Source organism: Silurus aristotelis (assembly GCF_946808225.1).
Source record: "Silurus aristotelis genome assembly, chromosome: 1".
NCBI lineage: Eukaryota > Metazoa > Chordata > Actinopteri > Siluriformes > Siluridae > Silurus > Silurus aristotelis.
Window position 1 is genome coordinate 1,442,594 of NC_139574.1, and position 24,767 is coordinate 1,467,360.

Consider the following 24,767-nt stretch of genomic DNA (forward strand, 5'->3'; position numbering starts at 1 on the left):
CAGGATTTTCGACTGGTTATCAGATTCAGACTTTGAGGGGAGTTTTTTTTTCTTTTCTTTGTGCGTTTCTTTTATAGCACGCTGGTGACAGAACAGTGGTTGGGTGAGTACCTTTGTAGCACGCCATGGATAATGAATTGCAGGAGATGCGGGATTTAGTAGCCCAATTGCGGATGGATAATGAGAGGTTGCGACAGGAGCGGGCGGCGGTTGAGCTGCCCGATCCTGGCGCACCTTCTGTTAGCGCAGCATGCCCATCTTCACCGTGATCAGCTGAGTTAAGTGCCGGTCCAGTTGAACGATTTGTATTTATTCCGAGGGATCGACCCTGCCCAAATTTCAATGGCAGGTCTGGTATCGGTATCGATGAGTGGCTTGAGGAGGCCCAAGCATGTATGCGAGTTCGTAATATGATCCCTAGGGAGCAAGCCTTTTTCCTGTATGATCACCTTGAAGGGGAGGCCCGAAACGAGATTAAATACCGGTCTAGTGCTGATTAGAGCGATCCGGACAAAATTATTGCAGCATTGCGTGAAGTGTATGGTTGTGCAGAGTCGTATATTGCGCTGCAAGAAACATTCTTCTCTCGGCGGCAGCGCGAAGGAGAAACCTTATTGGAGTTCTCCTTGGGGTTGTTGAGTCTTTTTGAGAGGGTGAAAAGCCAGTCGCCACGTGAAGTTTTAAATGGTGATTACATTGTGCGAGATCAATTCGTTGAATGCGTCTCAGATAATGCGCTTCGTAGAGAATTTGAACAACTGATACGATGTCAGCCCACTGTAACGTTGCTAGAGGTTCGGGGAGAAGCGATTCGTTGGGAACGGGAGGGATTGCCAGGGGGTGCTAGGGGTAGAAGTCAGTCGGTCCCCCTGGTGAGCGGAATCCAGTATGAGGTCCGGGGAAGTCCAGAGATGGGTTGGGCTCAGGTAAGTAGATTTGCTTACCCAAACTATCGGCCGGAGTCAGACTACCTTTTCCCAGGGTCGTGCACCTCATCCAGCTCAATTGATCTGTCGACGGTGTCAACAACCGGGTCACTTTGCAAGGGAGTGTGATGGGGAGCGTCGCTCCCCTCGCCCTCTGCTACGCCCAGTTGTTGCATTTTCGACCGGTGAACCAAGGTCCTTGCCTGGCCGTAACCATAAAACTAGCCGTAAAACTAGCGCCTACCGAGCTGTTGAGCCACAGTTCGGTAGGGAGCGCTCGTGGCTCTTGTATTGTTAATAAGATTGCTCCCTGTTTAGTGTCCTCATGTCCACACCTTGTTGTAAATATTGGGGGGGTTTCAGTGCCTTGTCTGGTAGATACTGGTTCCATGGTGTCTACCATCACGGAATCTTGTTTCCGGTTGGGGTTTGAACCCTGGGGCCCGGATCGTTTGCAGTCATGTCACTGGCTGCAGCTCCGCGCAGCGAATGGACTGGAAATTCCATATATTGGCTATCTCGAATTGGATATCGAGTTGTGTGGTAGTAAGATCCCTAATTGTGGAGTGTTGGTGGTCCGTGATCCTCCGGGCAGTGGCACAGACATGCCTGGTATCTTGGGCATGAATGTGCTTAGCCGTTGTTATCGGGAGCTGTTCGGTCGGCACGGATCCACTTTATTCGAGTTGCCAAGTGTGGTCGAGGATGAAAATATGACCCAAGTATTTCAAAATTGCCAACAAGTTGTTCGCGCTGCTGACCGTGGGAATAACATAAAGGTAAGGGGGCGTAGGGTATGCCGCATTTCTGGCGGCACTTTGATGTTCGTCACGGCTACCTGTTCCTCTTTGCTCGCTGGTAAGGCCGTGTTGTTTGAGCCCACCGAGACCGGTTTGCCTGCGGGACTATTGGCTTCGCCCTCTTTAGTACAGGTGAAAGGGGGGACTGTTTTTCGGTCCCTGTTATAAATGTCGGTACCGTCGACGTAGTACTGTATCCCACTACGGTTTTTGGAATGTTAAGGGAGGTATATTTAGTGGGGCTACCAAATGGATTGACCGAGGTCTCAACCTTGATTGCGCAGGTGGCTACTTGTGACACGTTGGGTATGTTGGCGCAGATAGAGACGGTTGACTTAGAAGGACTGTCGGTTGAGGAACAGGAGCAGGTAAGGGCTCTCCTTCGTGAGTATCAAAGTGTGTTCTCGATACACGATTTGAACCCAGGAGATCTGGGTTGTACCAACTTACTCTCCCACGAGATCCCCCAAACCGATGACATTCCAGTCCGGCAGTGGTACCGACGTATTCCACCATCCGAGTATGAAGTGGTTAAGACCCACATCAGTCAGTTGTTAGACTCACAAATCATTCGGGAGAGTTGCAGCCCATACGCCTCCCCCATCGTGTTAGTTAAGAAGAAAGACGGTAGTTTACGTATGTGCGTTGACTACCGTCAGCTTAATTCCAAAACACGAAAGGATGCGTTTCCGTTACCTCGGATCGAAGAGACGTTGGATTCATTGACAGGTGCCCACTGGTTTTCCACTTTAGATCTGGCCAGTGGGTATAACCAAGTTCCCGTCTCTGAATCCGACCGTCCCAAGACTGCCTTTTGCACGCCATTCGGGTTATTCGAATGGAATCGAATGCCGTTTGGTTTGTGCAATGCGCCAAGTACGTTCCAGCGCCTGATGGAACCTCTTTGGTGACCAGCGTCACCAGTCTGTTTTGTTGTACTTGGATGATATCATTGTGTTTTCATCGTCAGTGCAACAGCATTTAGAGAGGTTAAGGATGGTGCTGAGTCGCTTAAGGGCCGAAGGCCTCAAGGTAAGGCTGGAAAAATGCGCGTTCTTTTAGGAAAGGGTTACATATTTGGGGCATGTAATCTCTGCCTCGGGAGTAGCAACAGACCCGGGTAAGGTTGAGGCCGTGGCTCAGTGGCCTTGTCCTGAGACAGTGGCCGAGCTGCAGACCTTCCTGGGGTTTGCTAGTTACTATAGGCGTTTTGTTGAGGGGTTTGCCAAGTTGGCGGCCCCGTTACATCAACTAGTGGCAGAGCTAACACGAGGTAAGGTAGGTAAGCGCAGTCTTCAGTTGGCAGCGGTGTGGTCTTCACAATGTGAGGACTCGTTTCAAACTTTGAAGCGAAAGCTTACCACTGCCCCAGTGTTGGCGTACGCAGACTTTACACGGCCCTTTATATTGGAGGTCGATGCCAGTTATGCAGGGCTCGGAGCTGTGTTGTCGCAGGAAGTTGAAGGGAAGGTTAGACCTGTTGCATACGCTAGCCGCGGTCTCCGGCCTGCAGAACAGAATACGGCCACTTATAGTTCTATGAGGCTCGAATTCTTGGCCCTTAAGTGGGCCATGGCTGAGAAATTTCGTGAATATCTGCTAGGACATGAGTGTGTCGTACGTACGGATAACAACCCACTAAGTCATTTGGCTACAGCCAAGTTAGGCGCTACCGAGCAAAGGTGGGCTGCTGAGTTGGCTGCCTTTGATTTTGTAAATCAGTACCGGGCAGGCAGAACCAACCAAAATGCCGATGTGTTGTCGCGATTAACAACAGTGCAATCAGAGGCCGGTGGTAGTGGGCAGTTAGGGACTGTGGTGCCTGAGCTTTTGCGGCGAGCAGTGATCGTAGGGCAGGCGGAGGTTACCGCTTTGCATGCGATGCAGGCTTGGCCCAGTCGCTCAGCACCTGATATTAGCACTCTACAGCAGGACCCTGTGGTAGGGGAAACCTTGAGGTTTTGGCGGCAAGGGCAGCGCCCAGGCCCGCAGGAGCGACGGACTCTTGCTAAGCCAGTGATTACACTCCTCCGGCAGTGGGACCGGTTAGTAGAGCAAGAGGGCCTTTTATATCGTAGGTCTTTCCGGCCTGATGGAGGGGAGACAGTGCTTCAGGTTGTCGTGCCAGTTTCTTTACAGCCAGAGGTATTAACTTCTTTACATCAGCAGCATGGACATCAAGGTGTTGAACGGACCTTGGAGTTGGTACGGCAACGCTGCTACTGGCCAGGTATGTCCGCAGATGTGGCTCAGGGGGTTCAAGAGTGCGAACAGTGTCAACAAGCTAAAGATGTGGCACCAATTCCTCGAAGCTACATGGGCCACTTATTGGCATCTCGCCCAAATGAGATTGTAGCCGTTGATTTTACCGTGTTAGAGCCATCTCAGGCTCAAGAAAACGTGCTTGTGATGACTGACGTTTTCAGTAAGTTCATGGTGGCAATTCCTACTTGGGACCAGCAGGCTAGTACTGTGGCCAGGGTCTTGGTGGAGGAGTGGTTCTTCAAATTTGGGGTTCCTGGTCGGATTCATTCCGACCAGGGCTGCAGCTTTGAGTCTAGCCTGATTCAACAAGTGTGCAGCCTGTATGAGGTGGGAAGGTCACGCAGCACTCCATACCATCCGGCCGGTAACGGCCAGTGTGAGAGGTTCAATCGGACCTTACACAATTTGTTGCGGACCCTGCCCACCGACCGGAAGAGAGATTGGGCATCTTGCCTGGCCCAGGTGGTGTTTTGTTACAACACCACTCCTCACCAAGCTACTGGTAAATCGCCCTTCTTTTTAATGTTTGGGCAAGAGCCAAGGTTGCCCATAGATTTCCTGCTCGGTCAGATACGAGAGCCTGTGGCAGGTCGAGTCCACAAGTGGATGGAGGAGCATCAGGCACGGCTGCAGGTGGCGGTTGATGGTGCCCGAGAGCGGCTGCAGGCTGCGGCAATCCGGCGTAAAGCAGGGCATGATCAACGGGTAAAAGAGCTACCATTGTTGGAGGGCCACTTGGTTTATTTGAGAGACTATGGGGTCCGGGGTCGACATAAGATACATGATCTATGGAGCTCTACTGTATATCAGGTGGTTAAAGCTCCTCTGTCTGGTGGTTCAGTGTATACAGTAGCTCCGGTGAGTGACCTTAGTCGAGTTCGGCACGTTCATCGGTGTGCCTTGAAACCTCGAGCGCAAGGGGAGGTAGTATCAGATGACCTCTCTGAGGGTCCAGATGAATCACTAGTGCCCTTGGAGCCCAAGATAGAATTAGAAGATGGGGACCTGGCATATGTGGTTTCTAAGGTTCCACAATTAGCTCATGGGGGGAGCATTGCAAGTCCAGACACATTAGGGATGGTGCTTGCTAATGATCCTCCGGCATTTATAGACACATCCAATGTTGAGTTGGTACCAGTGGTAAGGCCTCCCTCCCTGAACCCTCCTAACCCATTAGGGGTGGTTCCATGTCGGACAGGATGAGTAGGGGCAGGCCAACATTCTAATGTGCACCATCTACCACGAACAGTAGGAGCTGGAAATGTAAGTTCTCCAGATCCTTCAGTTTGTGGGGCTTATGCAGTTATAGCATTTTTCAGGCCCTGAAATTAGGGTCTTGTGTTTAAATACTTCACCGTCTAGACGACGATGACGAATGGGGGGGTAGAATGTAGCAGTATGGTCGGATGTTAGCTGAGGCTGATTATGCTCATTTGCCTCCCTATAAAGTTGTTTTGGTTTGTGTTGTGTGTGCGTTTGCTCTTTTTCCGCGAGCGAGCCGCTGACTTCCGGGTTTACGTGCGGATAGTGGCAAGGGTGGATTGAGGAGCTTTGTGGGGAAGCCGTTAATTGTTGGTCAGGAAGACGTGTTTATTAAACATCTGCATCCGTGCCTCGTGAGTCGCTGTACAGGTGCGGGTCAATGTGCAAGGGACGTTACAGTGGGCTGCTGCTGTAGTGGGCTGCTATAGTGGGCTTTCGCTTGCTGTGTGGCTTTCCTGCGCTATGTGCATCGTTTACACCGCTTTGATGTTGGCTTGACTGTTTGCTTTTTCCGACTGCAGCTGCTCCACGCTACATCATCCGTGCTCTGCTTTGCCTGCTTCGCTCTGCGTTGCCTGCTTTGCTGGGTTTAGCTGGACATTGTTAATTTACGTTCCTGTTCTCTGGAGCTCCGTGTTACTTTCATTTGGCACCAGCTTATTGGCATTTTGCTGCTCTTGTATGCTAACAGTTTCTTGTTGCAGCATTTAACTTCCTGCAGGATCAGCTGGACCGGGGGAATGGTGCTTATTTCCAACGGTAGTGTGAGTAACTGATTTAGAAGTGGCGTGTTACAGGGTAGTCATTACCTGATTCGTTGTGTTGTGATTTAATCATTTATTTTTGCATTAGCTTCATTATTTCGTTTATTATTTTCCTAACCTTATCGGGTTGAGGTTTCCCTACTTTAATGGGAATCCATTTCTTTTGATTTCTATTCTTTTTATGGGTTTGAAATAGTGGTATAATGTTTTTTTGTTTACTTAAGTGTAGTTGTGTTTTTAATTTATTTCGTGATGTAAAGTACCTCTCCTCTGTTCATGTGCCTTTGTACGGATTTTTATTGGTTTTCTGCCTATTTCAGCCCTATTTCAGTTGACTGTGTCAAGAGCCAGGGTGTATGCGCTGCTTGTTGTAACCTGTGTTTTAAATTACTTTTTGTTTTCTTCTTTTGCCTTCAGGAGTGGGGTGGCCAGTGGCAGCAGATTAGCATCTTGTGGTGGTGGGTTCCTTACCTGGTTGCAGTGCAGTGTTCACAGTGAGGTGTGGTGTGCTGTGGTGCGTGTGTGCACGTGTGAGTGTTCTCTCTGCTTAGGACACTGTGTGCTCTCTGCTTAGGACATCAGGCCTTCTCCCACTCTGAAGTGTTGTTTGTCTTTTATTTTGTTTAAATCTGAAATTATTTTAAATAAAGTTTTGTTATTTACTCAACTCTGGTCTGATACCTGACCCAGTCGTGACGAACCTGTGTGCCTTAAGGTTGAGGGCAGTCCCGGAAATAGCCCCCGGGTGGCGTAGTGGGTACAAATTATTAGTTGGTAACGTCATAGTTGGCGTAGCCGGTATAAGTGTGACGAGTCGGCACCGCCACACTAATAAAAGTTAAATAGATATTTTAGATGACAGATTCTGGCAACTGGTTTAACCATTTTGCATTAAATGACATTTACAATAAACTGATGCTGAGATGTTTTGGGGGTTAAAACTATTGAGGTGAAATCAGTAGAATATGTTTTGATCACCATGAACATAAACAACTCCAGGAAACAGCAGACATTCATACACAATCTATTAAATATATGTACAAACGCATTCAAAATGTGATCAAAGCAATGAGAAATGTTCTTCTGATGAGCACAAAGTTTTGAGAATTTAATTTCTGATCTCAGAAACGCTCCAAAGCAACTGAGAAAAACTGTAACAGCAGCTATTTGGCGTACTTGGCCACACCCTCCCATGCTACACGTTATTGTCCTCAATCTCTCAATACATATTATTTGTGGAAAAGAAAACTACCCATGTTTGTTAAAACCTGTGGAAATCTTTGGAACTGAGTGATAGGGCATTAACCACCATCTGGGCTCATGGTGATTTCTATTTTTACGAGTTATTATTAATATCAGATATTTTAGCCAATTGGCCACATCAATATACAGCAATATGCATTTGCAGCAACTTTAGAGCTCATTATTGGATGAGTTACTTTGGTGAGAGATGAAGTGCCACCTAGTGTCCATTTCACACTTGTCAGTTTGGGGCACAGCCACAGTATAGTGAGAGAAACCTCACTGATAGGTGTGTGTGTGTGTGTGAGTGATAAATAATGTGTGTGTATGAGAAAGAGAGAGAGAGAGAGAGAGAGAGAGAGAGAGAGAGAGAGAGAGAGAGAGAGAGAGAGAGAGAGAGAGAGAGAGGGGGGGGGGGGGTAATCTTGAGAAGATATTTGTGGAATGTTTGTAAAGCTCAATTTGATTTCATGAAAAACTCATGTGCAAGCAAGAGTAATCTCATTACACACACACACACACACACACACACACACACACAAATGATTTTAAAGCCAATGAAGGGGGTACAAACTTTTATTGATGTGTGTGTGAAGCCGCCTCCATTCTCTGCTTTTCTCACCATTGATAAAAACCCAGTTCACATGAAAACCTGAGATTTTGTAAATATTTTGTCTGCACATAAGTCACAAATGGTGTGAAAATGTTCATGCTATCCAGCTTCATTTCCTCTTTGGTTTTATTGTCCTGCGTTACTCAATAATGCCTTTCTTTACTGATAGCAAACGAAAGGCAGGAGAGCCCTACTGCTGCTCTGAACTTACTGACCATCAGCTACTTTCACTCGGTTGTAGATGAGCCAGAATATTACATTCCACAGATGTTTCAGAATGAAATGGTCCCCATGCGAACCCTATTCGTTCCACCGTCTTCATATTATTATTATAAGCTTCAGAAACACTTGTGCGTTATCCTGCGGCCTGATGTCGTGTTTGGTGGATTCTAGCATGGATTCTTGATGCCCAATCATGAAGATTCTAAGAAGGTGAATCCTTAGCACCAGTCTGAAATGGTCTGAAGATTGAGGAAACTAGATGGAACCCATCCACAGCTCTGTGTTCTCCACGTTGTGTCTCTCTGTCTCCACTCTCACGCCCCTGACCCACACTGCCACCACTCACTGACACGGAGAAAACTTCCTACAGGGACTCCAAACAGGCATTAAGCGATCCTTAACCGCTTACTTTTCCTGGCTCAGCCCTCCATTCACAAACCAGCGCTTGGCCACGCCCCCTTTCCAGACACAGTAAACAAGCATGCACACTTTTTTAAGCATACACATGATAACTTTTTTTGTAACTTTTCCATCTTTGGGATTATGTATAAATATATATATTTATAGTTTTAAATTATATTCACATCCTTTTTCGAGCTATCTGTATGCATGCAGGGTCTGAGTGTGACAGAATTGGCTTGAACACATTTCCTCTGAGGACAGAAACTCCTGTCACACACACACACACACACACACACACACACACACACACACACACACACACACACACACACACACACGCATTTCCTTTCCTATAAAGCTCCCCCTCTTTCTGCGCCTCATTCACAAGGCCTGTCTGTGCCAATTACACACACACTCTCTCTCTGTCTGTCCCTCACACACACACACACACACACACACACACACACACACACACACACACACACACACACACACACACACACACACCACACAAACGTTCATTAAGTTTGTATCAGCCAAGCATTCTGGAAGAAAACAAAAGCACTGCGGTGCAGAGGTTCTCACGTCCGCAATGTGTGTGTGTGTGTGTGTGTGTGTGTGTGTGTGTGTGTGTGTGTGTGTGTGTGTGTGTGTGTGTGTGTGCGTGCGCGTGTGTGTGATGTGCTTCCTCTCTGTGCAGTACCCTGAATTCCTGTCTCATTCAGCTCCAAGTTTTCCCACTGTGCACCCCACTTTAATCCCCACATTCCCACACACACACACACACACACACACACACATTCTGGTTTTATGACGAGGCCAACATGTCTGAGCTTTAGATTAAAAAGTGCTGGTTTGAAGAAAGATCTATATTTGGAATGTGAAACTGCAGTGGATAAAAGTTTATTCTCGAACAATGTCATAAAATGAAAGAACACTACAAAGTCGGAGACACACAACTGAATCAGACGTCTTTGAATGCAGGAACATGACATTTTCCCGTCACTTGAACAAGGAGACCCAAAAACCTGTTCCAGCATGACATAAAGTGAACAAAGCCAGCTACAGGAAGATCTGCTTTCCATGGGTTGGAAGACATGGAAGATCTCCTGCTGTAGAACTCCAACACTATTGAACACCTTTGGGATGATTGTGAACACTGACTGCACCACAGGAACCTCCTCACCTTCTCACCTACATCAGTGACTTTACTAACACACTTATAGCTGAATAAATCTCCACATAATCTGTAAAAGAAAACTCCATAATCTGGTGGAACATCTTTCCAGAAGAGTAAAAGTTATTATAAGAACTAATGGAGACTAAATCTGGAATGAGATGTTCTTAAAGCACATAAGGTTATGATCAGGTGTCCAAAAAACTCTGGCTGTAGAGTGTATTAGTGTAACAGTCGCTCCCTCGCTTGCCTCTCTTTGTGTGTGTGTGTGTGTGTGTGTGTGTGTGTGTGTGTGTGTGTGTGTGTGTGTGTGTGTGTGTGAGAGAGAGAGAGAGAGAGAGAGAGACAGAGTTTCAGTTGGAAAGAGAACAAAACTGAGAGAAAGCTGAATTGTCAGGTGTGTGTGTGTGTGTGTGTGTGTGTGTGTGTGTGTGTGTGTGTGTGTGTGTGTGTGTGTGTGTGTGTGTGTGTGTGTGTGTGCAGTGGGGGGGGGGTTGTTTCCCACAGTCCCTCCGTTCCCAGAGTTTTTCCTCTTTAATCCGTGTCGCAATTAGGAGCGAATTCCTAGACACACACACACACACACACACACACACACACACACACACACACACACACACACACACACACACACACACTGAGAGTTGGGTTGTTTCCAGATCAGGAGCGATGTGGAACAGAGAAAAACGATCCTCTGAGGGAAAAAGAGTTCTGCTTCTGTTTACAAAAATCAGTAGTCAGTGTGTGTGTGTGTGTGTGTGTGTGTGTGTGTGTGTGTGTGTGTGATTTCATCGATACAGCTGTTGGGATTATGGGGTGGTATGAAAACATTTGGAGATATACTCTGTTTGCAAGAAAGTTTATTTATCTACATTTCCACACGATCACCTTCAAAATAGTCCCCTTGTACAGCAATACAGCGCCTCCCAGTGTTCTTCTGGAACGTGTCGAGCATCTTCTGCTATTCACGCTGGATCTCCACAACAGTGTTAAAATCTACTATCACAAGATTCTCCTCATTGCGTTTGAGGGACGATACGTAAGCAAACTGGGCATTTGTGCCATCAATGCTCTCTCTGTCTTTGCCCATCCCAGACCAGAACATGTGGTCAGAGGTTCTTTGCTAACTCTTCTCGATGTCTAGGTGACCAGCATGTATACGTGACAGCATGTTTGAACAAAAGGTTGAAGACACGATAATCTCAGATCATATAAAAACTTCCTGGACTGTTGTGTCTGTAACAGTGATGTCTTTGCCTGGTCAGTATACAACAGTGCAATTATCCTTTTAGAGCTGAAGGATCATCACCTCACCTCATCTACATTAGTACCTGACTTTAGTGTCTGTATGCAGATCGGATCATGACTTCCTGGACAATGTGTCTTTTTGTACTTTTACTCAAGTGAAAGTTTAAAGGGACACTTTTACTTTTACTGGAGTCACATTTTACTGAGTGGATCTCTGTAGCCTTGAAACTGATTACAGGGGTTTCTGCATCATTCTGACTCAAGACTGGTTTCTGGTGGTCACTTTCAACAATGACTTGCCAGCTGTAGGTGTCATGGTGGACTCGCTTGCACCCAAACAGAAGGGCAAAGAGTTCTTTCTCAATTTAAGCATAATTTCACTTTCAGGGATTTTGACGCATATGTGATGGATCACAGCAGGAGCAGTACCGCCCCAAGCCTGTACTTTAAGGCATCAACTTGTAATCTGAGATCTTTGAGAGGATCAAAATAGGCTAAGACTGGGAATTCACTCAAACTCAAGGCTTTTTATTGAAGGTCCCAGACACATCGTGTGGGTTCTAGCTCTTCAATAATGGCAGCTCAATCAAACTTGTTTCAGGCTAAAATGCCTAACCTGAATGTACAGATGATATAGACAGTAGAAATAAAACATATGTTGTTTTTGACCTGTGATTGGTCCAGATCCAGATATAAATTGTTCATCATGAATGACATCATTGTTTCAAAAGCAGCACCTTGTAGCCTTTGTGTCAATGCCGAAGTTGCCTATTGGCTCGTTGGCCAGATGAACAGCTCCCGTGGTTTGAGAGCAGGTAAAGTTGTATGTGGAACTACAGTGGGGGAAAAAATATTTGATCCCCTGCTGATTTTGTAAATGTACAAAAATCCAGAAAAATTATAAATTGATATATATAAATTAATTTGTATTTGAATGAGTGACATATGTATTTAATCCTGTACCAAATTAGCAAGAATTCTGACTCCCACAAACCCAAATTAGTCCTGTACCTTTAAGGAAATATTCCTGATATCAACTCATATGTGAATAAAAGACACCTGTCACAGAATCAACCTCTTCCATTGAAACCTCTCCACCGCCAAAGAGCTGTCAAAGGACGTCAGGGACGAGATTGTAGACCTGCACAAGGCTGGAATGAGCTACAAGTCCATCAGTAAGAAGCTTCTGAGAAAGAGACCACTGTTGGCATGAAAATTTCAAAAATAAAAGAACTACAAGTTACGTAATATGCCCTCACCTCATGGGGTAATGATGACTGTGAGAAAGGTAAGGGATCAGCCCACAATTACACGGAAGAAGCTTGTTACCTTCCAATCAGAAACACAATGAGGATCAACCACTGGGCTGTCACTCCCCCATATACATATAGTGTGTGTGTGTGTGTGTGTGTGTGTGTGTGTGTGTGTGTGTGTGTGTGTGTGTGTGTGTGTGTGTGTGTGTGTGTGTGTGTGTGCATAAGATCTTGTTCGATTTATTTCAGCAGTTTTTCATTTAGACGTCACGGTCACTCTTTTTATTTTCATTTATTTGTCTCTTGCTTTTAATGTTACCTCGTTTCCTTAAAGGGTGTTAATCTTTTTGTGACAGGAAACAATGAAGAAGTTTCACATGGAAAATGGCCAATAATAAACACACACACACACACACACACACACACACACACTTTACCCTTTGTGCCACATTCTTTCTCTCACACTGATACATTCATTCTACTGGCTGACACACTATCTTCTACTGACTCCTGCAGTGTGTGTGTGTGTGTGTGTGTGTGTGTGTGTGTGTGTGTGTGTGTGTGTGTGTGTGTGTGTGTGTGTGTGTGTGTGTGTGTGTGTGTGAGCTACTGGCTGGTAGTTTCGGTCAGCCCACCTGGCAGCCACTCTGTGTGTGTGTGTGTGTGTGTGTGTGTGTGTGTGTGTGTGTGTGTGTGTGTGTGTGTGTGTGTGTGTGTGTGTTTGTTTGAGAGAGAGACACAAAGACAAATAGAGGGGGAGATTAAACCCTTTCTGTACTTTCAGTTGGCACCTGGACACCACACACACACACACACACACACACACACACACACACACACACACACACACACACACACTGCTGTATATTCTTTTACAGTGTGTCCACCCCTAAACCCCTGAACCCCTAAACCCCTGAACCCCCTTAACCACGTCTGATCGTTATCTCCTTCAGCTGTTATGAACCAGTTCACCAATCAGCAGCAGAACAGTGTCCTGATTGGAAGTCTGGTGAGGGTCACATCCTGCACTTCATTTACCCCTGAACTTCATCCTGCACTTTATTTACCCCTGAACTTCATCCTGCACTTTATTTACCCCTGAACTTCATCCTGCACTTCATTTACCCCTGAACTTCATCCTGCACTTTATTTACCCCTGAACTTCATCCTGCACTTTATTTACCCCTGAACTTCATCCTGCACTTTATTTACCCCTGAACTTCATCCTGCACTTTATTTACCCCTGAACTTCATACTGCACTTTATTTACCCCTGAACTTCATACTGCACTTCATTTACCCCTGAACTTCATACTGCACTTCATTATTCTTCGCATATTCCAGTAATGTATAAGTCAGAGCAGAGGGTCAGTCATGTTACAGCGCCCCCTGGCATAATGGAGAAATTGGTGCTCAAACCGAAACCGTCCCATAAGTAATCCAGACCCTTAACCACTGAGATACCACCCCCTCTGAAGTTAGAGAGATGGGGAATCAGAAGACCATGATCCAGAGATGGTTCATTTGAGGATGGATTTGGACTGAAATGAATATAAACAGTCTGCTACATTGGTTCAGAATCGCAGTTTGCATAAACAGTTCTGCATGTAAGAGTCCATCACTGAACACCTCAGGAATGATGGAACTGTAATGAAGGACATTTAGTGTCGAGGATGAGGTTCTGTTTTTTTGAGTCTGGTTCAACTTAAGGTTTCTTACTCATTAAGTCTCAGATTTTCCTTCACCACACTCACCACTGGATCACTCATTAGGGATCAACTTACAATTATCAACTTTATAATTTTTTTACCTGTGTAAAGCTGTTTGAATAAAATGTCCATTGATAAAAGCGCTCCACAAATAAAGTTATCATGGAAAATGGGAGAAAAATCCCACGACTTCCTGAAAGGTCATCACACAGCGATAGTCAGGCAGTGAGGTAACTGATTCTGTGAATTTCAGCCCCCAGCATGAATAAAATGATATATTGGTCTATGTATAGCACCATTTCCTGTGCTCTCTGCTACATCTATACTGCTCCAAACACTGGAACATGTCAAAAAGCTTTTCTCAGTACTTCATTGAAGCTTCTTTTGGAAGTTCAGGAGTCATTTTGGTTTTGACACAAGAAACTTTACACTCCTGATTTGGGGGATTTTCTGCCTTTGTTCAGGGCAAATCCTCTTAAGATGGGGCAGGTTGGATGGGGGGCATCGGTGGAAGCCACTTTCAGGACTCTCCAGAGATGTTCAGTAGGGTTCAGGACACGGCTTTGGCTGGACCACTGTAGGACAATCACAGAGTCGTCCCTGATCCACTCCTGTGTTGTCTTGGCTGTGTGTTCAGGGTCATTTTCATGTAGGAAGGTGGAACCTTCAGCCCAGAATGAATTCCTGAGTGCTGTGAAACTGATTTTTATTATCAGCTTCCCCTCAACCCAGACCAGTCATCCAGTCCCTGCAACAGAAAAGCACCCCCACAGCATAATGCTGCCACCACCATGCTTCACTGTTGAGATGGATTTGGGCAGGTGAATAGTTTCTTCCAGACATACCTTTTAAAAATATGGTCAAACAGTTCAATCTTGGATTTATCAGATCAGTGAATCTCGTTCCACTCAGTGTGAGAGTCTTTCAGTAGGCTTCCATGGATTTCGCACTAAGAGTCTTCCAGCTAGGCCCTCTACCATAAAGCCCAGATCAGTGAAGTGCTGCAGTGATGGATTTCCTGCTGGAACTTTCTCCATCTCCACACAGGATCTCCGGAAATCAGCCGGTGTGACCACTAGGTTCTTGGTCTCCTCTCTTACCAAGGCTCTTCTCTTCAGATTGCAGTTTGTCCTGGTGACCAGCACTTGGATGTGGATGTGCCACACTTCTTCCATTTCAGAGTTATGAGGCCACTGTGCTCTTAGGAATCTTAAGTGCAGCAGAATGTTTTTGTAGCCTTCTCCAGATCTGTGCCTTCTAACAATCCTCTGAGCTCTGCAGCAGTTCCTTTCACCCCATGGCATGGTTTTTGCTCTAATCTGCATTGATCAGCTGTGAGGACTTCGATAGAGAGGTGTGTATCTTTCCACATCATGTCCAATCAATAACCTTTTCCACAGGCAGACTCTAGTCGAGGTGCAGAAACATCTCACAAATGATCATTAAAGAACATGTGATATTTCAGGGTTTTCATTTGAATCAATTTGTAGACATTTGAAGAATTTGGTTTTCACTTTGTCATTATGGGGAACTGAGTGGAGATTCAGGAGAATTGTGACTGTAGGATCAGACTGCAACATAAAAACATTGAAAAAAGTTGAAGGGGATCTGAATACTTTCCAATGCATTTAATATGCAATATACACACACACACACACACACACACACACACACACACACACACACACGCACACACACTCTATATGGTCAAACATTTGTGGACACATAACATTTAGATTGCTATGTGCAATAAGTATAAATATGAAATAAAATATAAAGCTGATATTTTGTGGCTGCTGTTTTCACTGTGGTGAGATTCAAGAATTCAAACAGGAACCCATCTAGGAACTCTCAAGTTTCCGTCCTGGTTGTCTGAGTTACATCAACTACTTTAAATCCCCTTAACAATGCGGAGGGAAAACCTGTGTGTGTGTGTGTGTGTGTGTGTGTGTGTGTGTGTGTGTGTGTGTGTGTGTGTGTGTGTGTGTGTGTGTGTGTGTGTGTGTGTCAGACACACATAAGATGCTGGAATGACAATTAAGTTCACTCCTCTACATCTTCAATCTTCTCTCACTTTGTTCATTTTGGCGGGAAACGAGAAAATCTGAAAGGCCACCTTAAGACCCCCCACCTCACACACCCACACCCACACCCACACACACACACACACACACACAGGTTCTCCCTCCGCATTTTTAGGGGATTAGGGCCATCTGCAGACCCTTGAGGAACAAAAAAGGGTGTTCCTGTGGTGGCTGTAGAGTTATCCACAGAGATTACAGGGTTATCACACACACACACACACACACACACACACACACACACACACACACACACACACACACACACACACACACACACACACACACACACACGTGATCTTACAGCTTATTATCGAAAAACGTTTATTTCACTTTCGTTCCTTATTTTCCATATTTTTTCCGATTTCCTGATTTCGTTTCAGATTTTTTTACTCCCATTTCTGAATTATGAAAAGTTTAATCGAATTTTTACGACTGTATGAACAAATGTGTTTTTGTTGTAAGTCTTTATTTATATTGTACTCCTTAATGAGTTACTGTAATAAAGATTAACTGGTCTCAATAAGGGCGAAAGAGGGGTGTAAACTTTTGAGCAAGCCGCTGACTGAGACTGAGAGTGTTGCTGTGATGTTCAGGCAGTTGATGGTGCAATTAATCAATTCCTAAATGTGTTTATTTATAAATAAATACTTTAAGAACAGCAGCCTGGATCCTGATTGGTCAGGAAGTGTTGATTAACTGGACTGCACTTTACTCCTCTTACACCACACCTGTATATGATGGGAATCCTTGATTCTGATTGGCTGAGAAGTAAGTGTGTGTGTGTGTGTGTGTGTGTAGTGTGTGTAGTGTGTGTGTGTGTAGTGTGTGTAGTGTGTTATATCCCAAATCAGTGAAGTGACTTCCTTTGTTTTAATCAGTGTTTAATTACAAACATAGACACAATAGAGCACATAGACACAATATTCTCTTTCTAAACATCTTATTCACAGTATTTACAAAGTCTGTACACACAACACACACACACACACACACACACACACACACACACACACACACACACACACACACACACACACACACACACACACACACACACACACACACAGAGTGAGGCAGGAAGAAGTGGCTTAGAGTTGTTTGGTTTCTCTTTTCACTAGAATAGTGCACAATCATGATCACACACACACACACACACACTCACACACACACACACACTCATAACAATCTGGTTTTGAGGTCTGGGTGGGCGTGGTGTCCGTCTGAGCTGAACATTGTGATGTAAAATTAAATAGATTTCTCCTGTACATCTTTTATACACAGTATTTATACAGAAATATTTTCACAACCTCGAGTAAATAAAATCCAGCGTGTGTTGTGAAAAAATACAAATAAAAATCTGCTCATTTCAAATAAAACACTAGTGAAGGTATTTCAGACGTGTGAACGGGGACGTGTGAAAGTGCTTCGACAGCTGATCCAGACCTTTCTACCCAGCTACCTGGTTCTGTCTGTGTGTGTGTTTGTATGTGTGAGCGTGTGTGTGTGTGTGTGAGAGTGTGTGTGTGTGTGTGTAAGTGTGTATTTGCGCTACATATCGTCTGCTTTCGTTTGGTTTCAGCTCCCTCCTTTTCCCTCAGTGCAAAAGTATATATAGTATTTATTAAACCCGTGACGTGAATACTGACAAATAGCTTACGTGTCCTGAGGCGTCACGTCTCACGTCTTGTGTCTCGCTCAGCCTTGCATGGACACACACACGCACAACCTCTGAAATGTCTGTCTGTCTTAGTCCAAATGACAATGTTAGGTCAGCGTGTAAGGACACGCCTCTAATTCCACCAGGCCGTCTGTGTGTGTGTGTGTGTGTGTGTGTGTGTGTGTGTGTGTGTGTGTGTGTGTGTATGCCTGATGTTTCTCTGTTCTGTATCTAAGGATCTTCATGAAGATCTCCTCATCTGTCTCTCTCTCTGTGAAGAAGACGTCCCATCTCTGTGTTGGTCACGTGTCGAGGGTGCAGGGGATCTGCAGGTCCTGCTTGGCGCGCTCGTACACTCGCAGGAAGTCCTTGTACCTGGGTGCGCAGGTAAGCCACGCCTCCCCAAAGTGGGCGTGTCCGGTGAAGAGGAAGCTCCCGGAGCCGGCGCGGACGCCGCAGCGCAGCAGAGTTCGGATCTCTCCGGAGTGAGTACGCCGACCCACGCTGGAGAACACGGGCCACTTCTGTCGATACACACGTGTGGTGCTCACCCTGATCACCGAGACGCGCTGCCCGGGGTCCACTTCCACAGCACGGATATTCCCACGCACCACTACACACACACACACACACACACACACACACACACACACACGGTTTACTCATGAGTACAAATCCAAACTCTCACAATGTTCCATCTGTTTATCTATACAGTGTGTGTGTGTGTGTGTGTGTGTGTGTGTGTGTGTGTGTGTGTGTGTGTGTGTGGACATTAGCTGACCTTGTTCTTAATTTTAAATTCTTTGACTCCAGTAATTTGATCTGCCCCCTTCGAGGACCCCCCCCCCCCCCCCCCACACACACACACACACACACACTGAGATTCCAGTGTTCTTCCCACATTTCAATTTAAACTTGTTGTGTGTGTTTGTGTATGTGTTTGCGTGTGTGTGTGTGTGTATATGTGCGTATATGTGTGTGCACATTACTCCACTAGGACATGTTAGGTGCTGTTGTGTGAACTTTAACCCCCAAGAGTGGGTGGGGCAGAATTCCACTGTTAGAACAAAGGAGAATGTGTGTGTGTGTGTGGGTGTGTCTCCATTTGCTGTATTTATTATAAAAAGCAGTACATGTCGATGGCTTTTTATCATGGTGTGTAAATGAGTGTGTGTGTGTGTGTGTGTGTGTGGGATTGGATTAAACGGTGTATGTGAGACTCACCAAAGTCACTGGTGCACACTGCCATCAGCATCTCTGTGTCGTTACATGGCCTGCACGCTCCTAACACACACACACACACACACACACACACACACACACAAAGGAAAATATATACCATTTAGTTTCTTTCATGCACACTGGGTAGAGTTCTTTTCACTGAATAACCTGATTCAAAACACACACACACACACACACACACACACACACACAGGCTATGTTCCAAATTTCCTGGTTGTCATAGTGAGACTGGAACACACATTCACAAAGTGTGTGTGTGTGAGAGAGAGAACAGAAAAAGGAAGTAACACCATATACAACATATTAATTTTACAGCCTAGAGACCAGTCCACAGGTGTGTGTGTGTGTGTGTGTGTGTGAGCGCATTGATTGTGTGATTTAAGGCACCTGTTGAAAAGCAGCGAGGTGTGAACTCTTCTAAACACTTCCTGTTATTCAGTTCCCCTCAATACTCACACACACTTTCTCACTCACTTACTCACTTACACACACACACACACATACACACACACACACAAAACCACCTGTGCGTCCCTCACACTCGTTAAAAGTTGTGCGCGAGTGTGTGTGTGTGTGTGTGAGAGAAACATCTTATGGAGCATCGATGCATTTTTTAAATTTCCTAGCATCCTGTGTGTATGTGTGTGTGTGTGTGTGTGTGTCTTTAGCTCCTGAACAAAAGCTCTGTCCCTCAGCTGACCATCCCCCCGTTACCACGGATACGGCTCGTTCATGCGGTATGTTGAAAGGACTCGTCCCCTCTCCATACTGAGCTTTTGTCCTCCGCTCTATCCCTCTCTCTCTCTCCGTCCCTCCCCCTCTCAATCTCTCTGTCTCTGCTTCTCCCTTTTCCCACACTGTGTGTGTGTGTGTGTGTGTGTGTGTGTGTGTGTGTGTGTGTGTGTTTCAGCAGTGATTGAAGGAAATGCCGTTGTGTTTGATGATAAAGTTTGGGACATGGCGTGTCATCTGTATAATCTAAAACCCTGTCTGACGGCCATCTTGGTTTAGAGTTGACTCAGGATCCACACTCTATTTGGACCTTCACTGAGGTCTTCACTTTTGCTCACCTTCTTCTCTGTCTAAATCTTCGTCCACGGTGTTGACGGATATCTGTGGCATCCAGTCTCCTCTCAGTTCGTAGCGGAACGCCGCGATGCGCCTGCTGATGTCGCTGTGGGGTGTGGCCTGCAGGAACAGGGCGGGGCTTTCCCCAGGTGCGAGGCTGAAACAGTGAATCCGAGCAGGACCTGGTGGGTCGCTCACTAGAAGCTCCAAGACTCCGCCTCTTTCCAGGTAAAGCTGGGCCCCGCCCCACTGAGGCTCCGGCTTGATGCAGACGGACGAGGGTGTCCCAGCGGCCCCACCCACCCTGCGGCCAGGTAGACGGGGTAAGAGAGTGAGGCGCAGGGCTCCGGTGGGGTACAGGAACTCGACGGAACCTTCAGAACAGCGCAGGAACACCTGCTCCACACTCTGCTCCGGCTGAGAGAGACCACTATAGAGAGAGGTGAGAGAGGTGAGAGTCATCGACACCTGATGATGTTCTGCACACCCTAACAGATGTTCAGGTATCCCACACTCCACCAGGCCAAATCCTGTTACTGCACCGTGCTCCAAACAACACACAAACTCCATTAACATACAGTGAGGTTTCTATAGTCTTATTAATACTATATGTATTATTTATATTCATGGTAATTAATTAATTAATTCATTAGTTTATTCAGTAAGCATCGACACGGCTCACATTTGCGCATGCGCACTACGGGGTTATTTAAATCCCGTGCATGCATAGGAATTTATTAAAGGAGCTTGGGAAAGTTTTCCCGCAAAAATATGAACTAATAATAATAATAATAATAAAAACGTAAATGATCAAATATAAAAGTCGATATACATGCGGTGAAATACATTTATATTTAATATTTTAAATGATATAATACATGTATTCTATTAGAAGAGTCTCAGGATTATTCGGGTTCGGTTCAGAGTCAGTTTTATGCACTATATAACCAGTATTTTATCTGATCTGTATTTGTTAACACACACACACACACACACACACACACACGCAGAGGAAATAATAAATATTGATCATATCTGCACTTATGGGAGACTCGTACCTTCCCTTCCAGCTGCACTCATCAGCGGCTCTGCTCGCGCCGGTCAGCGCCATGATCACCCACATCCACATCTCCATGCCCATGCCCATGCCCATGCCCATGCCCGGTCCTCCACACGCCCGAGGGCTGAGACAGACCCGGTCACCGCGGGGGTAAAGTCCTCTCCCCCGGGAAACGAGAGGAACAATGATACAAATTAAAGGAAAAATACAATCCTCGATTCTACAGAGTCCATGTTCGCCTTCATGCCCGTCCTCCGTTCTTTGTAATTCCTGTCCCTAATATTCAGTAATTGCCTCCGGTGTCTGCGCTTCTGTCCCCGGTGTCTGCGCTTCTGTCCCCGGTGAGATTCTCTCGGAGTGCGCGAGCAGCCGCCGGGAGCCGCAACTTCTTGAGTGCGGAGGAATGCGCGCGCAGCCAATCAGCGCTCAGAGAGCTGAAACTTTAAACTGGAGGAGGAGGAGTGAGGGGGGGGGGGGGGGGGGGTTGATTGGGGGGGGGGGTAAATTGGGCGGTATGGGGAGGGGGGGGGTTGAAGTGATGGGTTTGGGGGTTTTGGACACCTCCGGAGCCATGACGTCATGGATGTGTGTGTGAAAAGAGGGGAAAAAGCATCCTGATTAAACTTGTCTTTATTATTATTATTATTATTATTATTATTATTATTATTATTATTATTATTATTATTTATTTATTTTTTTTATTTATTTTTTTTTAAGATAAAAGAAGGTGTTCGTATAACCCTGTAATAATAACAACCTAAAGTGATGAATTATTATTATTTATTATTTTTGGATTGAACATGATTTTATCTTAAATAAACTCATTAATTTTCAATATCAAGTTTCAGGTTTTATTGGTCATGTGCAGATGTGCAGATGTGCAGATGTGCAGATGTGCAGATGTCTGTAACATTTAATAGAATGATTTCTCTAAAAGTGAGGCTTCAGCAAAACCAGCAAATATTAAATATTACATTTAACAATATTAAACAGTAAAGAGAAAAAAGAGAACAAAATTATTAATGCACGAAAAAAAAGTTATTTGCATAAGTATGTATATATATATATATATATATATATATATATATATATATATATATATATATATAATTATATAAACTTTTACATATATGCTATATTAGCATGAGGTATCTTTTATAAAACTATCATTATTTCTCCTGATTATTATGTAGAAACTCTCTTTAAGTTCATTTATTATTTTTTTGACATATTATTTTCCTACTACCTCAAACTCATTACTACAGTCTACAAAGAGAATGATTGGTTGATTGATTGATTGATTGGTTGATTGATTGATTGATTGGTTGATTGATTGATTGATTGATTGATTGATTGACACACATCAATTTATCGTTGATTATGTTATTAAATGTGTTCTGGTAAGTAAACAAAAGTGAATAAATAAAAAATAATGAGAAATGTATAAATAACAGCAGTTATAATAACCCCAGTGTACAGGAATCATGATATCGTACATCAGAACCCAGACATTGTGAATCAACTAGTTATTGACAGAAATGAATGACGTTTTAAGTTGAAATAAACACTTTATTTTCCCATTTGGAAAGTTCTCTCATTGGGTTGAATGGTTATGGGGAGGTCATGCCTGAATACGGATGAAGGACGATTCTGTGAGACATCATGCATGTTTCAGCTGAACTCTGAAGCTCATGACTGTAAATGATTAGGGTTTTTATTTTCCAGTTGATGTGTATAAATTCACATTCTTTAAATCCACATAGAATTCAGCTCCAATGCATTAATAAACAGTGACACTGTAAAGAAAGGGCAAACATGGAGATGTAATGATGAAGAGAGTGAAGGATTTCGCTTGATGTTGATGAACAAAAACATTATCTATTAGGTGTGTTCCAGTAAACTGATTTCATTAAGTTGGTATTGGTAGTGAGGGTTAAACTGAAGGATTTGGTCTACTGGAGTCTTCTTTATGATTACATGAGCGCTTATTTTACACTCATGTCCATCAGTGACCTGCTGATTCCCTTAACAATGATGGAACCCTTGAGCATGGCCTTTAACCCTGAACTGCTCAGTCGTAAGTCGCTCTGGATCATGCCAGTTGCCAAATGCCATAAATGTAACTGTGAAATGATCTGCTAGGGTTTGGATATATTTGAGTTGAACGGGTTTTTTTCAGGCTGATGTTGAACTTTATGGTACTTTATCAATAGAAAAGTAAACGAAGGCTAATAATGGAGTTTTGCTTCAGTGAGATCTGAAAGGAGAACCAGTGACCAGATCAGAGCAAGAGAGAGAAGAAAGCGAGACAGAGGGAGGTGATGAGACAGGGTCGTCCTGACGTGTGTCTCACTTTTACTGTGTCGCTCTTTCATCTTTCTGTGTGTGTGTGTGTATGTGTGTGTATGCATAAAAGACGAGTGTGTGTGTGTGTGTGTGTGTGTGTGTGTGTGTGTGTGTGTGTGTGTGTGTGTGTGTGTGTGTGTGTGTGTGTGCGTGTGTGTGATGTGGTTATGACAGGCCCTTTGACACGTTCAAACGCAAAGGTCCAGTGGTCCTGCTGTGTGTGTGTGTGTGTGTGTGTGTGTGTGTGTGTGTGTGTGTGTGTGTGTGTGTGTGTGTGTGTGAGTGTGAGTGTGAGTGTGTGTGAGTCCCTGCTGTGATTCTGGGTATAAGGAGAGTCTTTTATTTAGTAATGGCCATTTCAAAGGACCAACACATGAAAGGAAGGGTCTGTGTGTGTGTGTGTGTGTGTGTGTGTGTGTGTGTGTGTGTGTGTGTGTGTGTGTGTGTGTGTGTGTGTGTGTATGTGTGTTATCATTATGTCAAATATAAAATCATAAAAAGTGTAGTTTGTCTTTTACATGTGCGCGCACACACACACACACACACACACACACACACACACACACACACACACACACACACACACACACACACACACAGACTGTGTACAGTGTTGGTATAAGTGGATACTGAGTTCTGGATTGTGTTTGGTCAGAAGGTGACAGACAGACAGACTGACGGACAGACAGACAGACAGACAGACAGACAGACAGACAGACAGACAGACAGACAGACAGAAGAGCTGAGGGCCAGGAGCCAAAAGTGAATGCAATAAAACATTTTATTCAAATGAACGTTGCCACGGGTCCCCACATTTATGATTCCATAATGTTTAATATATATATAAATAAATAAAACAATACATAGAATATGAACATGGCTTGTATTTTGTGTGGCAAATGCAGGTTTATTTTCAGGGTGGTAGTTCAGTGAAAAGTTCATTCCAGTTTATTAAACAGTAGAGTTCAACGCCTACTTCAGCTTTTCAACGAGCTCAAGCGAGACATAAAACTCAAAATCTTTCAACGGTTTTTCCAAAATTTCATTTTTTTCCATTTTCTGTCCTTTTCTCATTGAAATGTGATATATGACATTAGCTAACGTTGCCTCATGGGCCCTAGTTTTGTGCGTCTCTGTGTTATTGCTGCATGACAAGCTTGTAACCCAATTGAGCAATAATACAAATAAATGTCTGTTTGTTTTTTTACTTTCAATTAATTATATATTCAATAACAATGAACAAATGATGTTTATTAAAATTGAAAACTAGAGGATTTGATTATAGGAGATTGTTTTTAGTTCAACACACAGGGATTATAATGATATTCCTAAACTGGACAATATTTTCGATATAAAAAGATCTGAAATGAGGGTTTATTTTTATATAACACAGTGTTTTGATCTGAAGAGAACAGAATGAGAGACGA

General features: G+C 44.5%; 1 protein-coding gene and 1 long non-coding RNA gene across 3 annotated transcripts in view; one reads left to right on the plus strand and one right to left on the minus strand.

Annotated features, from left to right (window-relative positions):
- Window positions 1-24,767, plus strand: part of LOC310730745 — a 74,685-nt gene that overhangs the window by 1,385 nt on the left and 48,533 nt on the right. The window contains exon 2 of the long non-coding RNA XR_014534943.1: window positions 6,436-6,803. This is a non-coding gene — a long non-coding RNA (uncharacterized lncRNA). The remainder of the gene's footprint in view (window positions 1-6,435; window positions 6,804-24,767) is intronic.
- Window positions 16,835-21,275, minus strand: metrn (meteorin, glial cell differentiation regulator). Of its 2 annotated transcripts, XM_083537841.1 has the most exons (5): window positions 21,140-21,275; window positions 20,993-21,078; window positions 19,937-20,364; window positions 18,849-18,908; window positions 16,835-18,237 (listed from the first exon to the last, which is right to left on the minus strand). In XM_083537841.1, exons 2-5 carry the CDS (start codon window positions 21,073-21,075, stop codon window positions 17,927-17,929), a joined length of 882 nt encoding a protein of 293 aa, XP_083393967.1. In that variant the 5' UTR covers window positions 21,076-21,078; window positions 21,140-21,275; the 3' UTR covers window positions 16,835-17,926. The 2 variants fall into 2 exon arrangements, with proteins under 2 accessions (XP_083393967.1, XP_083393966.1); XM_083537840.1 differs by having other exon boundaries at window positions 20,993-21,145.

Excerpts from the sequence above, each read along its gene's own strand:
- metrn (XM_083537840.1), bottom strand. The coding sequence starts at position 21,093 with ATGGGCATGGGCATGGGCATGGGCATGGAGATGTGGATGTGGGTGATC. Across the intron at positions 18,909-19,936 it reads AGATTTAGACAGAGAAGAAG|GAGCGTGCAGGCCATGTAAC; the intron begins GTGAGCAAAAGT and ends TGTGTGTGTTAG. Across the intron at positions 18,238-18,848 it reads AGTGTGCACCAGTGACTTTG|TGGTGCGTGGGAATATCCGT; the intron begins GTGAGTCTCACA and ends GTGTGTGTGTAG.